The 16,335-nt window shown below is 43.0% G+C and overlaps 2 protein-coding genes across 2 annotated transcripts; one reads left to right on the top strand and one right to left on the bottom strand.

The window, feature by feature from the left end:
• Positions 1–1,351: 1,351 nt before the first annotated feature.
• On the bottom strand, positions 1,352–3,804 carry LOC144121391 (uncharacterized). The gene is made up of 3 exons (XM_077654587.1): positions 3,777–3,804; positions 2,047–2,911; positions 1,352–1,447 (listed from the first exon to the last, which is right to left on the bottom strand). Coding segments are annotated over exons 1-3 (870 nt in total). The 5' UTR covers positions 3,780–3,804; the 3' UTR covers positions 1,352–1,445.
• An 8,817-nt stretch (positions 3,805–12,621) lies between these two features.
• Positions 12,622–15,330, top strand: LOC144121386 (uncharacterized). The gene is made up of 3 exons (XM_077654582.1): positions 12,622–12,660; positions 13,955–14,927; positions 15,129–15,330. Coding segments are annotated over exons 1-3 (978 nt in total). The 5' UTR covers positions 12,622–12,657; the 3' UTR covers positions 15,131–15,330.
• The last annotated feature ends 1,005 nt before the right edge of the window (positions 15,331–16,335 follow it).

Below are 16,335 nucleotides of genomic sequence, written 5' to 3' on the forward strand. Positions count from 1 at the left end.
AGGTGTTGGGCTCGCCACTCTTTCTTTGAGGGCAGTGAAAGTGACGAATTTGTTGCTATGCTTCTGTTTTACTTATTTTTGTTTGCGTTGACATATTTTTGTAATGATCGGCGTAGTTGTCTGGGATGGAATCAGGCAGGAAGACAAACTAATTTGTACTTCGGGAGAGGTTGGTGTTTCTTTTAACTCTGTTTACTTTTTTGTGCATGAAAGCCGGAAAATTTCTTAAAATTACTTTGAATTCCTTTTCGAAAGCCATTTTAATTCCATTTCCTCTTGGCAGGCGGTATTTTAATTGCATTTTATTAAATTTGCACTTTGTTTAGAAAAGTATCTAGTAACTTAATGCAATTGCTGTTAAGAAAAAAATTTGATATGCATAAGAATTGCGCATGCTAGGCCGTGAAGGTCGGTGCGAAATTTCTACCGGCTCGACGGGCCCGCTGTTTCATCTGCCAACGGCGTAAGCCGACCGGTAAAACTTATGTTTTCCTTTCACTTTCACCTGTCGAAATGCAATGCAACAGCTGCGTCACATTAGGAACGAAGTTCGCCTCGACTTCCGTCGCCTTGCTTGCGCAATTCGCGAAATCAGTGAAAACCTTGCGGGCAAATACTTCGTAACACGAGCTCTATAGAAGACGTAGACGCTGTTTCACCTATGGGAAACACAAAGAACCTTTATCTGCAGATGGAGGCAGCAAAAATACAACAGAAAGATTACCGAACTAACCCAGAAGGCATCCGAGCACGCATACAACATCGCCACGCAAAACTGGCAAAAATTCACGGAACCAGATATTATCGCAAATAATTGTTTTGCAAGTGCTGTCGATTAAGTTGCAGTTGATTACCAAGGCTTATCACTAATTTAATTGCATCTTCTATGACCAAGTTACTGCGAAACATATACAAGATGAGAAAATATATATATATATATATATATATATATATATATATATATATATATATATATATTTCTCATCTTGTATATGTTTCGCAGTTTCGCAGTATATATATATATATATATATATATATATATATATATATATATATATATATATATATATATATATATATATATATATATATATATATATATATATATATATATATATATATATATATATATATATATATATTCCAAACTCTTTAATCTATGAGAAGTTCGGTGCAATAGAAATGCAGCCAATTTTTCAGAGGTAGAATTCACTTTTAATTTTGGAGAAATCCAGTAAGTTTATTTTCACAGCCGCTGAATTTTGGTTACTTCTGCCGAGGAGTTTTTGTTGAACAAGAATAAAAAGCGACTATCAGTTTAGAGCAGCCAGGAACCCTGAGGACAAACAAATGAGCTTGTAAACTTCTGTTTATTTCCGCATTGTTTTATTTCACAGGCAACGCCTGCACAGATTTATGAATTCTTGAATCCTTCAGTTGAAAATTTCTGTAAAAAAGAATAAAAGATCATTAAACTCAGAGGATTTGCTAAGCTTACGCTGGGCTGCATGTCTCCGAAACGGAGCGAAAGGGAGTATAAGTGTCGTTTTTTTTTTAAAATTCCCATCACCAGTTCTCAGTCTACCAAAGGAAACACAGCCGCGAGGGCTTTTCATATAATGATATAAAACCCCTGGGCGACGCACAAAGCGCCCGAGAAGCGTTTAGGAGCTGTTGGCAGCGCCTTACAACAGTTCTACCCATCCGGTGACAACAGAAGTTGCACGATGTACGAGGGCCGGCTTGCGTCCCCGAAGTGATAACGTAGTCTCGGCCAAACAGCTTCGAGTTGAAGGCAGCAGAGGCTGAGCGTGCCCCACCCCTAGGTGGCAAAATTAGTGCGAGGCGTGTTCCTGTGGCTGGTCGCGTGGTTGAGCAGTGTGCCCACAAGGGACGCTGAGAATCATTTTACGAAGCAACGTGTGTGCGCTATAGCAGCCCTCCCTGACACACTCGCCATAAAATATTTCCGCGAATTCTAAGTAAGTATACTTAGGAAAACTGAAAGGAAAAGAACTGGACATTAAAAGCAGCAGATCTACTCACACTTCTTCTTGCGGAGAAGGGTGGTGTAGTCGAAGGGAGAGCCAAGGCCGTAGCCGTAGTTCAGGCCGTAGCCAAGGAGACCGTGACCGAAACCGTAGTGGCCGACACCGTAGCCGAGGGTGCTGACGCCGTATCCGTAGGCAGGGGCAGCATGGGCAACAGTAGCCACAGCTGGGGCGTGGTGGACGGTGGTGGTGGCAACAGCTGGGGCGGCGACAGCGGTGGCAACTGGAGCAGCAGCATAGGTGGCGACAGCTGGGGCAGCGTGGACAGCGGTCACAGCTGGAGCAGCAGCGTAGGTGGCCACAGCTGGGGCGTGGTGGACGGTGGTGGTGGCAACAGCTGGGGCGGCGACAGCGGTGGCAACTGGGGCAGCAGCATAGGTGGCGATAGCTGGGGCGGCGAAAGCGGTGGCAACTGGAGCAGCAGCGTAGGTTGCGACAGCTGGGGCAGCGTGAACAGTGGTCACGGCTGGAGCAGCGGCGTAAGTGGTGGCGACCCTGGTAACAGCTGGAGCGGCAGCAACAACTGGAGCAGCAGCGTAGGTAGCGACAGCTGGAGCGGCAGCGTAAGTAGCGACAGCTGGAGCAGCGTGGACAGCAGTGACGGCCGGAGCAGCAGCGTAAGTGGTAGCAACCTTGGTCACGGCTGGAGCAGCGGCGTAGGTAGCGACAGCGGGGGCAGCATGGACAGTGGTAACAGCTGGAGCAGCCACGGCGGTGGCCACTGGAGCGGCGGCGTAGCTGGCGAGAGCTGGAGCGGCCACAGCGTAGCTAGCAGCTGGGGCGAACCCGTAACCCAGGCCAGTGCCGACGAAACCGGCAAAGGCGCTGGTGGCAAGAGCCAGGACAATACAGGCACGGATCTGAAAAGTAAGAAGATTATGGTTGCGGTGGTGCTAAAAACTAAAATCAATGGCGACTGCATGCGGTACACATAACAGGAGTGTCTGAAACTTGTATGTAGGGGTCTGGTCAAAAGTCTTTTGGAGGCTGGTTTCGCTGCTTAGCTGGCCTGTCTGGCACTTTGACCCATAAAGCTCTATATGTAGGGAACGTATTAAAATTTTCGACTTCGTGTCGTTTGGACTGCCCAACTGGACATCTAAAAAGAAAACCTTGTGTCCTAGAACGATCATGACTGTGAAGAAACTAAGTATTACAGATCGTCTTGACCGCATTGCCCTATAAAGGCGAGCAAATAAAGGGCATGAATGTGTAGAATGGCGCTTTTGGCTAGTTAACTTCGAGATTTGAATTCGGCAGTAATGTATGTAACCCGGTAAGCTTTTCAATTCCGCGAATATTATTCAAATATAAAAACAATTTGGCACGAATGCAGTGAGTTTTGGAAAAGGGCCTTTTACTTACAGATACACTTTTTCTTATGCAAGAGCTGGGAAGCTAGACAAAATTTGGTAACAGTTCACTGAAAAGCTCTCTTTAAATGCTCGTATATGATTTTCGAGCATTTGATAGTGTTCTAGCTTGTGACAGCACTGGATGTTCAATGTAATTTTAAATACCGTTATTATCGTGGTAACGGTTTTTGGTCTTGACACCAGGCTCTGATGCGGCGGAGACTTTCAGCACTTATGGTATGATTATTATGACAAATTGTATTGATTCCTCTACCAAATAATATCAAAACAAACTAATTGTACCACGAAGAACATCAATAATTTTTCCTCTTTCTGAATTTGTAGCGCGCCCGTTGCTTCCATTCCTTACCATGGTGAGTGTTGGTGTGCTGACGCTGACGAGCCGACTGCTGGCTCTCAATATCAGTGAGGTTTCTTTTATACCAAACTCCAAGCATCACCTGAGGGAATCACATAACTCCGCAAGCGAAGAATATTGAGGAGAAACGTGATATGCTGCCTAAAAGCACAGCTCTAATTGGCTTGCGCTAAGGCGGATGCATCTATATGTAAAAGTCCTAATTCGCTTCCAAAAACTCGAAAAAAAAGCTACTGCTCGGGCTGCATGATGGAGCACGTAGCTCAAGGAAAGAAATACCAGTTACGGCGAGGAACGATTGAGATAATAGGCTTATGCTTGCGGTTCATTGTCATCTATCAGTGCGAGCCGAAAGTAAGTAGCATGAATAAAAATAAGACCCAAGCTCTGGAAAGAGAAAAAAATAATCCATAAATATTGCACGGTGTAGCTTATTGAGACCACCGCAATCAGGGAACTGAGATACATGTAGTGCACGATGGGAATCGAAATGCGGTGACGAAGCTTCCAGTTTGTGGGTTTCAAGCAGTAAAGACCGGATTTTTGCTCATGAATATTGCACGTGTGGAAGGCTAGGTGTCGGCTATACATCGCCAAGTGTATATTTGTATGCAAGAAGTGATGATTGAAGCACCTTGAAGGCTGAACATTGAAAAAAAAAACATTTACGGGCAAATTCAGAAAATAACAGTAAAAAGACACCTGTTCAATTGGTGAATGGATAAAGAAACCGACAAATAGCAATTGGGAATAGTATTCGCGTTGTTGATACCAACATTTTGACGAACCAACTTGCATGCATGTCTGGGCCAGTTACGTGGAGGCTTATCAGAACGGTTGAACTAAGACTGTGGACCACGCATCAAGTTTTGGAAAAGAAAATGCTAGGTGCAATGCTGAGAAATATGACAAGAGCAGAGCGGGCCAAGTAGAAAGCGTGAGTTAATAAAACCCTACAGAAAACCAAGAAGAAATGGGCATGGTGAACACATATTTATGTCACTGCCTATATACAAAACATTCTCTGAGTTTCCGCTAGACAATCTCGAATACGAATGCCACCTGTGGCGCCCCGTGTAGCCAGACAAATATCAAATCCCAAGCCAATTTCTCCAGTTCTCAGTTCGAAAAACAAAATTAGTAGTGTCAAAAAAAGCCATAACAGACAAAAAGTCCTTGTACACGAAGGTACATTGGATTGAACCTGCATAATCGGCGTCGGCTAGAAGAAGCAAAAATACTTACTACCGACTAGGACGCCACTGTGGCTCAGTGGTTATGGCGCTCGGCTGCTGGCCCGAAAGACGCGGTTTCGATTCCGGCCGCGGTGGTCGAATTTCGATGGAGGCGAAGTTCTAGAGGCCCGTGTACTGTGCGATGTCAGTGGACGTTAAAGAACACCAGGTGGTTGAAATTTCTGAGCCCTTCACTGCGGCGTCTTTCATAGCCGGAGTCGGTTTGAGACGTTAAACCCCCATAAACCAACCAACTCTTTACTGACTGCTAGTTAGCAAATGCTTGCTAGTTAGCCCAGGTTTGCTGCTAGTTTGCTCATCTTGCAAATGTATTGCAGATGAGCGTCACCTGGAGCACTAACGCTGTATTAAATCTAAAAGATAATCTAATGCAGCATAAATATTCAAAATGCAAATATTAACATCTTTTATTTGGTGGTACCTCTTAGTTTTTTTCTGTTTTATAATAAACTATCTTTAAAATAGTTACCCTATTAAGATTGCATTGATGAACACCGCCAATTAATGAGAAAAACTACATCACCTATGCTCCTTGGCTTCGGTGACATTTAGCTACCGTCATGTATATCATAAAACGTCTTCAGCTTGTCTCGTAGTACCCGAATTGCCTTATACCTTTAAAAGTGAATTCGACATAATAGTTACAAGGTTTTCAGATATGCTATTAACGGTAATATATCGCGTCCCACCAGGAACATTCATACATTCCTCCCACATTTAGAGCGCTTGCTTACGTCTCCATCTTGCTTTCGCATGGAAACAATTATTGATAGAGACTTTAATATCGATGCAATGAAAGAAAACACGCATCAATGCTTTATGTTTCGGAAGCCTACGCTTACCATAATGTCAAATTACCGACAAGAGTAATCCTGCCCTCATCATCAATAATTGACCATATACTTTGTAATTTCGGCACGGACTTGATCTCGTGTAGTACTTATGACTATCCCGTAACTGGTCCTTTTCCCATTAGCTTCCTTTTTCCGTCCAATGGTGTTGTTAAGGATACCCTGAGGCGTGTTTACAATCGTGTTTACTTTTATTTTCTAAAGCAGCGTCTGTAGGAGGTGGATCTAGAAACATCATGCCTTGAAGAAGTAAATTTTCAATATGATGCGCTTAGCAGCACTATAAATAATGCTGTTTTTCTGCTAACAGAAGCACATTCCGACAAGAACTATAGAACTCTAATCTCTCAGCGGATGACCAAAACAATAATATCTCTAAAAAAAGAAAGATTTCTGCCATACTAAGCTTAAACAGAACAAAACCAAAGATACAATGATATACATCGCTGCGCGAAATGAAGTGACTGCTGCCACAAGAAAGCGTAAAAAAGAATACTACTCCAAATTAATAGCGAAAAGTTCCACTGATTCAAAGCTGACAGGGCGAATAATTCACCCAGTTATTAAACCTAGACCTGTTGGTTTCGTAATGCCTGATTTTGAAGTTTTAGGAATAAGGAAGAATTCATTAGTTGCTTCATTTAATATTTATTTATATGAAATAGGCTCTCGTACTGCGAACGCATGTCCTTTGGTTGACAGCTCTGTTACCGATTCTTGCAGTTTAACATCGTTCGGATATACTGATATAACCGCTGCCTAAATCGTCACAGTTGTTAACGCCATGCAAGCGAAGCATTCTGCTGGAATAGACGAAATCTACCCTTTGGACTAAAAGAATGCATTATTATCTTAGGCGTTCCACTTGAAAAATTTTCAATCACGCCTTTCATAAAGCTATATTTGCAGACTCTCTAAAGGTAGCTAATGTTCTCCCGGTGTTTAAAAATGGGGATCATAATGCTCTTGAAAATTATTGCCCCGTTCCTTTCCTCAATAGTATTAGTACTCTATTCGAAAAACTTTTAGCGGCGCGGATCATTGCTTTCTTGGAACGCGAAGCTATACTCTCCACCTGTCAGCATGGCTTTAGCAGCACTCGATCAACTAGCACAGCGGTCTTCTCAATTCCCAACCTCTTGAATCCGCTATTAATTGGTAACAAATTTGTATTGAGCGTGTTATTACACATTAAAAGGGCTTTTTACTCGGTGAACCACTACAACTTGCTAGACAAATGAGAGTGCTATGGCTTTCGCGGTATAACCATCGAATTTTTTCGCACTCACTTAAGAGTTGTCGGCGCCGGCATGCCGCAGGGACCAGTTCTCGGGCCTATCTTGTTCTATATATACATAAATTGCGTCCCGAATGCATTACTAAAATTTACAGCATTCTTGCATGCTGACGACATTGCCTTCATTTTTTGCCAGCGGTTCATATGAAGATGTGGTTAGAAGTGCACACTTTGAACTTAAATCTGTCTCTAATTGGTTTGCTAGTGGTAAGCTAGCGCTTAAGTATGCTAAAACAAAGTACGTTTTATTCAGCTCCCCACGCAGGCTACCGCCAACTAAACACCAGGATGCATACATTCAAGGCTCTGTTATTAAACAATTTGCTCAAACCACATGCTTGGGACTTATACTGGATGTGCAGTTTCACTGGCAACCACACGTCTAATCTCTATGCAAGAAGTTATTCCATGTCTGTCTCACACTGTTAAAATGTCAACTGTTTTTTGAATCAGTCAGTTCAAAAACAATATACTTGACTTTACTTCCCAGTCACCTCTCATATTGTGTTGAATATTCGGGCCATACCAATTCGACATAATTAGAACCAGTGTTCAAAATTCAAAAAAGAGCAATTAGGTTCATATCATCTGCTAGTTATCATGCTTATATGTCGCTTCTCTTCAAATGTTCAGAAATACTTCCCCTTCATCTAATAATTCAACAGGAACCAGCGATAATGGTGCACCGCTCGACCACCGGCAACTATCCTCTAGCCTCATCTCATTTTGTCTCCTCACAGTATAGATCACGAAGCGTTGCGATATATTTCTCTCACTCCAATCAGCAAAAAATGTGTATGGCGCAAGAAGTCTTCGGTTTGTAGGGACTATAATCTGGAATGAAATCCCAATAGAAACAAAGCAAAATACTAACTTCTCTGCATGACTAAATTCGTACTATTTCAGCAGGTCGTTACTTTTTTTGCTTCTTTAAAAGTGTGTCCCATGTCTGTGCTGTCTGCTGATTTAGTTTCCGAACAATTTATGCATGGATCCCAACTAGCCTGCGAGCTAGGGATCCCGATGCTTGTAGCAATGTTGCTTGTGTTGATTTTGGTTGTGATTGAATAAAAATTGAAATGAATGAAACTAAATGAACGAGCCCCTCATTTCCATTCCCTTGTCTGCTGAATCGCTAACGAGGGTTTCGATCCTTGCAGTGTTAACCGTAGGTATCATAACAGGGTGCTCGCACGGCTTCAGCACTCACCGTTCAATCACGCTTCCTACATGGCACTCGGGACAAAACAAGACGTCCTGCGTCCGCCGCTATGGACGTGGGTGGCGCTGGTGAACACTGTCAGGGTTCGGTTACAATGCACGTAAATACCACCGAACGCAGAACATTGACCACCGTCGCTCAGCTAGCAAAGCGCCAGACGCGAAATTCGGATGTCGTTGGTTCGGATCCCGCCGGCGGCATGTGGTTGTTTTGTCTTTCGCATTCTGATCACGATCCTTAACATAATCACTCCATTAAGTACCCATTGATGAACACCACAAGTTTTTAAAAAAATACGGCCCCTAAGCTTCTTGGTTTCGCTCACTGTTGGCTTCCCTCATGTATGTCTTTTATTGCGTTATTTATCTTTCGTGTTATTTATATCTCTTTGTAACCACCACGTTTTGAACTACCTCTGGCTTAGAACAACCGGAAACGGTTGTCGTCATCGTCTCAATAAAAAAAGAAACTGACAAAGCAGTACAAACCTTCACTTCCACAAGACATTTAGTGTTAGCTGTAGGAGTATAATAAACAAGGCTACCGAGGTCGAGGTATTTTATTCCTGAATAATGAAGACATGTTCTCACGCAAACGTGGTTAACCTATGAAATTTATGACCGTGAATTTGCACCACCTGGGTGTAGTCTGTTTAGAAAAGATCACGAAACAATAAGTGGAGACGAGTCTTTTGTTCTTTAGGCAGGTCTAGATATGCTAAAAATGCCTCAACTATCTAATAAAGAATGCATATTTTGCAAGGCTTATTATGTTAATGAAAGTTACATACTGGGAGCGATGCACAGGTCTCCCATGTCTGCCACAAGCTTTGTAGATGAATTACGGAAATACGTGAGCAGATATGTCAAGTGTGGTGATAAGATTGTTTCGGCAGGGGGCTTTAATTTTCCTAAAATGAACTGATGCACTGTGTCACGTGATAAGCGCAGTGATGCTCCAGCTGACATACTCGTGGATATCGTTTTTGTTTGGACCTTTCACAAGTAGTTGAAGAGCATACAACGGTTCAGGGTTGCTCAAATTTGTTTCTAGGTCCTTTTTTCAACGCAAACATGGTCACTTAAGCACACTGCTAAGCAGTCTCTGGAATTTCCGGTCACCGTGTTGTATTGCTCATTGTATCTAGTGGCTCCACAAATGAAATCTGCAAATGCTCTGCGTTTCCTAAATTTCTAAAGCAGATGACGTGTCAATAACAGGTGCCCTTCCTTTTAATTTTTATTGCTTTCCTAACAGTGCTGAGAAAAAATACGTACCTTGGCATCGGTTTAAGCAAATTGTGAAACATTATAATGCGTTTACAGCTACTGATTGGTATAAAAAGAAAAAGTAAGAACCTTGGATTTTCAGAGGCAAGAAAATTACGGAACCGGTCAAAATGGCTTAAAAAGATGGCCTTCATCCAATAATAATAATAATAATTGGTTTTTGGGGAAAGGAAATGGCCTTCATCTAACGCTTCATATTCTGGAGCTTTAATTTCATATTTGTCCCCTATTACAAAGAATTAATTCCCCATTAAAAAAAAACGTTTCTAGGGAAACGCTTCTTGAGAAATTTTGTTATGACACCAGGTGAAAAATTTGGACAGCAATTTCTATTAAATCCTTGCAATGCACGCTATACCTTCAAATTTAACAGGAAGCAAGTAACTGATTTCAAATTGTTGTCCAATACGTTTCATTAATAGTTAAAAAATATTTTTACTGACGACGGTATAGTACCTTCTTTGGAAGTCTCTTTGCCATATAGGTCACAATTTCTCCTCACAATTTCAGAACATGGTATTTTAAACGTGGTGTACAAAGTGGACCTATAGAAACACCTAGGACTCGACAACATCCCAAATTCGCTTCTTCAAAAAATATCGCGAAAGGGTTTCCAAGTACTTGTTCGTGTTATATACAAAATCATTACGTGACGAAGAACTACCGAATTACTCGGAACGGTTCAAACCATTACACGAAAATGGCAAGAGAGAACGCATCAAGAGCTACCGCCGCGTATTATTATTAACAGAAAATCGCAAATCACTACAACACATCATAAATAATAAAAAGCTATAATTGCTTGACATGCATAGATTTCTAACCAAGTACCGACACGGTTTTAGAAAAGGATTCTCGACAGGTACTCGGCTGATCGAAACAACCCCTCACTTTGCAACATCAGTTAATAATAGTATACAGATTGTCTCTCTATTTGTATACCTCGCGAACGATTTTGTCGAAATTCCTCAAGAAATGTAATTAAACTTTCATGAGGTTTTCAGAAATTACCAGTTAAGAGATAGATGACAGCGTTCCCAACCCAACGAAAACATTTCGTTTCATGTATTGACATTTTCTCCGCATCAGTAATGATGGATTCTTTAGTCCACCAGGGATCGGTTATAGGCCTGCTTTTGTTTGCGCTATATATTAACTCTATTGCTCAAGGTATTCCACATAAATTGGAACTTTTTGTTGATGAACGTGCTCTGCACTCTAAGTTAACAACAAATTGCAATAGCTATTGTTCCACAGTGCACTTCAAAACGTTGCTTGGTGTCGGGAATGGCAGATGGTCGTTAGTGTTGAAAAAGGCGGTTTTATAACAGTAACAGAGAATAGCCTGTATATTTCGACTACAACATTATCGATAGTTTCTTTTCTGAAATAAACAGCTGCGAGAATTAAATTTGTGGATCTCGAATGATCTTAACTCCTGTACCCATATAATTAGGCTGTCGCAAATAACTATGATATATTTTTAGACAGGCATGGGCAAAAGTTCTGTGCTCCTTCTTTATGTCTTTTGGCCTACAAATCAGCAGTGTTGCCTATTTTAGACTGCGCTGTCGTGAATTAGGATCCGTATACAAAAATAACATCAGAAACAAAGAAAACGCACAATAAGTACCTGTACGTTTTATTTATAATACATTTACAAGAACCGCAGTACCTGATCTTTTTAGGAGGTCAAATCTTTCTTCCTTGGCGCAAAAGAACCCTTCAGGAGTGAACTTTCGGTATCAATTAAGGGTCATTAAAATATTGACTTAAAAAAATTATATCTATCTCGTCTGCATACACTACTCAGATACGCATGATCTAACTGTGCCTCGTTTTCTCGCGTGACGGCTTTTTCAAGTATGCGTTGTTGCCGCGCACAATATTCGACTGCAGCTAGCCAAAAACAATGTCGTCACTGGAGGAATATTAACGGCTTTAACATGTTTATAATAACGTTATTTATTGTGTTGTTGGCTAAATATGCTAAATATTCTCCACCTTTCTTGGAAAGCTTTGTGTGACATTTATTTTTTTAATGAGTTCGGCACTTTTTTATAACTTATATTCGATATGTATCTGGTGCATTTATTGTACATTTAATATGTTGTTTATAAGGTATAACGTCCAAGAGTGACTCAGGCTATGAGGGATGCCGTAGTGGTGGGGTCCAGATAATTTTTACCACCTGGGATTATTTAACGTACACTGACATCGCACCCTACACCAGCCTGAAACACTTTGTCTCCATGGATATGCGACCGCCGCGGCCGGAATCGAGCCCACGTCTTTCGGATCAGCAGAGTCCCTTATTTATCTGTGCTAGGTTCACTGCCTGAACGTGCCATTGTATTGATAATAATGCTTGTACCACACATCTAAAATCACCCTATGGTGACAGGAGTATCTATAAATAATTAAATTGAATGTAATATCATGTCTTTAGGCTTAATTTGAAGCACTAAGGTTGTTTAAGCTCTTCCGTGGTCAATTTTTCTGTTTTCGGTTCATTTCAATTCATCTAATGCATGAGATGCTGTCGTCGTCCACTAATTATAATGCATTCTCTTTCAAATTCAACACGGATGCTTCTTTCTCTCCTGCCGACCGGTCTGAATTGACAACAACCTGCCTGAAGGCCGATATCTAGACCGTTCCTTGTCGTAACTGGTATTTCCTTCTTTCCACTTTGCCCCCCCCCCCCCGTCTATAGCGGCAAACGCGATAGCACTGGAATGCGCTCTAGACTTCATAGCATAAACTCACTGGTAGCTGGGTGTTGTGCTTCCTCATACTATGAAAGCACTGCAATTTTTCAATCTTTCCTCCTCTTTCGTTCACCTCCTCATTGGTTGTTCATGCCTAGCAACTTCCTGGCACGCTCGTATAAAAGGCCTGCGCAAGTTTACGATATTCAGCAGTTGGCTCAACAGCAGCAGCCCATCACAAGCACAATGGTAAAGAAAATTTTCATATAGCTATTACGGCTGTTACGTATTTTAAACCGGCTCTAATAACGCTAAACATTTAGGATAGTGTTAAGTTCTATACCTTCCGGCGGGTATTTGGAGTCTCACTTTAAGCTACCGGAGAAATAAGTGCCGGCTCTCGATTCTTACTTTTTAACGCCATGTAACAAGGATTTATTCGATAGGGTTCATTTATCGCTTTCATCAATTCTGTTTTCTAATCAGAATCATATGACCCAATTGTCGATTTTTCAATGCTTCACTGTGAATACTTACTCCCTCTTCCCAACGTTTCATTAGGGACTGATTTAGGGAAAAACGAAGCATCTAATGCGTGGTGGAAGCATTTGCGAGTTATAAGTAGTCGAGGAAGTAAACATAGAGAAGACAAACCCCATGGTACAATCCAGAGTTTGTGTCGTCTATCTCATTACATCCTCGCTCATTTACTAGCTGATAAGGCTCCATTTACTCACCCAAGCCAACACACCTAACTTTATCCTCTCAGTGTACTTTCTTGAAAAATTGACTGAGGGTAAGAGGAAAGCAAAAGTTAAAGATGGCCTCTACTTGACAACGATTAATGCACTAGGAGAAATTCTCGTTGAGAGGGTACCACATTAGTTGGGAAAACTGAAAAATTAGAAACTGTGTTCAAGCACTCAGCTTAGAACTCCTCCTCAGGAACACAATTAAATAGGGTGCCCAATATATATTGCATCCTCCCAAAATATCGTAGCGTTCTACTACCGTATGTGCACCCTTTGTCAAAACCCGACGGGTTTAATGCCACCAACACCAAGCAAGCTTCAGAAGTTTAATGCAGATAACTTCGGAGTGGATATTATTCGTCGCCAGGGTTCCAAATCTTTCGTGGCTGATAAGAGCTGTTCTTGCACGCCGAAACTTACAACCTTCTCAGATGAGTCAAGTGATCTATTACTAGGCAGGAGAGCAAAACTCATTGGGCTTTAAACTTTGCACAAAAGCTGTGAATTGACTTCGTATGGTTAATTTCATTTAATGCTTCATTTAAGGCGAAGATAGAGCAGTATGACAAGTGAAAAGTGCTAAAGGGTTAGTTGGGGACGTCTGCTTTTTGATACATTTCATCACAGAGAAGAAGAAACAAACCAAAGTTTCTAAATTAATTCATTAGTTTCTAGGGCCGTTACCATCCCGTTCCTTTCTCCTTAATATCGCGCAGTGAACCCGCTTTATGAACTACCTACTCGCCGAATCGCGAGACGTTCCAAACTTTAATTTCACGTGTGTATTTCAGATCCGCGCTTGCATCCTCCTGGCTCTGGCCACCAGCGCTTTCGCTGGCTTCGTCGGAACTGGCGTCGGTTACGGAATCGCCCCAGCTGCTAGCTACGCTGTGGGTACTCCAGCCTTTGCTGCCTACCAGGCTGCTCCAGCTGTAGCTACCGCTGTCCACGCTGCTCCAGCTGTCGCCACCTACGCCGCTGCTCCAGTTGTTGCTGCTGCTCCAGCTGTAACCAGGTTTGCCACCACCTACGCCGCTACTCCAGTTGCCACCGCTGTGCACGCCGCCCCAGCTGTCGCCACCTACGCTGCTGCTCCAGTTGTTGCTGCCGCCCCAGCTGTGACCAGGGTTGCCACCACCTACGCCGCTGCTCCAGTTGCCACCGCTGTGCACGCCGCCCCAGCTGTCGCCACCTACGCCGCTGCTCCAGTTGTTGCTGCCGCCCCAGCTGTGACCAGGGTTGCCACCACCTACGCCGCTGCTCCAGTTGCCACCTACGCCGCTGCTCCAGTTGTTGCTGCCGCCCCAGCTGTGACCAGGGTTGCCACCACCTATGCCGCTGCTCCAGCCGTGACCGCGGTCCACGCTGCCCCAGCAGTCGCCACCTATGCCGCTGCTCCAGTTGTTGCTGCCACTCCAGCTGTTACCAGGGTTGCCACCACCTACGCTGCTGCTCCAGTTGCAACCGCTGTCGCTGCTCCAGCCGTGACCACTGTCCACGCTGCCCCAGCTGTCGCCACCTACGCTGCTGCTCCAGTTGCCACCGCTGTCGCCGCCCCAGCTGTTGCCACCACCACCGTCCACCACGCCCCAGCTGTGGCCACTGTTGCCCACGCTGCCCCAGCCTACGGCTACGGCGTCAGCACCCTCGGCTACGGCGTCGGCCACTACGGTTTTGGTCATGGTCTCCTTGGCTACGGTCTGAACTACGGCTACGGTCTTGGCTCTCCCTTCGACTACACCACCCTTCTCCGCAAGAAGAAGTGTGAGTATTCAAGTACCATTTTGTGACTCCATTGGTGATCAGCTAAACATAAGAGACGGTTTTGCGGTCACCAGCGGTATTTGTAGCGTGCACCCAATTTAATATGTTCAATAGAGTGCTTGGTTGCGTACCAAAACATTGATAAAATCAAAAAGGTTCAATGAACGATAGTTGTTGACATTGTTTTTTGTTCTATTGCAGAAATCGTCAACTCAAGGTCTCAACAACAGAAGTTAAATTTCCGTATGCTGTACTTCCTGAACAGGCAGATGTGGAAATAAACCTACGGATAAATACCATACATTCTGGCTCCCTGATTTTTAGGAGAAAGTTGTGTCCTACCTGCCTCAAGTAAAAATCTTCCCAGCTCCTCAATACACTGCTCAACTGCTAAGAATAATCTAAAAGAGAAGATACTCAGAATAAAAAATAACAATAAAAAGCATAAAAACTAAGAATAAATAAAATTTGTTGCCCTTTTCGGTTTGAATTTTTAAAATATAACCAGATTGCTTTCATTACCTTAAATTTCATTTTCCTTCACGGAATTATATTAGATTTAAGAAAAATATTGCTTTTTTTCATTGGGATATGGACAGCTCCGTGCGCTCAAAAGTCACATGTAGTTTATCTTGGCTTGTTTCTTAGCAAGAACAGCTTATGCAATGGTTTCAAAGTGGCACTTGATCTGTGTAAGATATGCAACAACTTTGAAACTAAGCCATCGGCCTGTCAGAAAAAAAAGAACGTTAAAGAAGTTTGTTTCTGGAAAAGGGGGGCACACAACCCCAAAAAACTGAAGGAAAAAACAACAGAAGCAACACCGTAGACACACTTTTCCTGACAACTTGCCTCGTTTAAGCAAGTGAAACAACGCCTTTCTAACTATAATTGAATACGACCGAAATACAAAACGGCTGAGCACCCCTACGACCAAAAGCGCCTGGCTACTACCATTACGTCAAGCGCCACCGCCTTGCACCTGTGTATAGCGCTTGCAACGCGGCTCCTTATTGTGTGCCTGCGCTGGCCAATAGTTTCAAAATGTATCATTTCCAGCAAAAATAAATCTTAGAACAACTCGTCATTTCACCATCAGTGTCTTTATCATCATCGGCAGCCTGACTACACCGACTGTCGGGCAAAGGCCTCTCCCATGTCTCTCCAAATGACCCTGTCCTTTGCCATGTGCGGCCATCGTATGCCCGCAAACTTCGTAATCTCATCTGCCCTCCAGTCTGCCGCCGCCTGCTATACTTGCCTTTTCTTGGAATCCACTCCATTACCCTTAATAACCAGCGAACTTGTTGTCTTTGCATGGCATGCTCTCCCCAGGGCCATTTCTTCCTCGATTTCGACTACGATGCCATTAACCCTCGTTTCTTCTCTCACTCACTCTACTCGCTTC

The sequence above is a fragment of the Amblyomma americanum genome, chromosome 2 (assembly GCF_052857255.1).
Source record: "Amblyomma americanum isolate KBUSLIRL-KWMA chromosome 2, ASM5285725v1, whole genome shotgun sequence".
Classification (NCBI taxonomy): domain Eukaryota; kingdom Metazoa; phylum Arthropoda; class Arachnida; order Ixodida; family Ixodidae; genus Amblyomma; species Amblyomma americanum.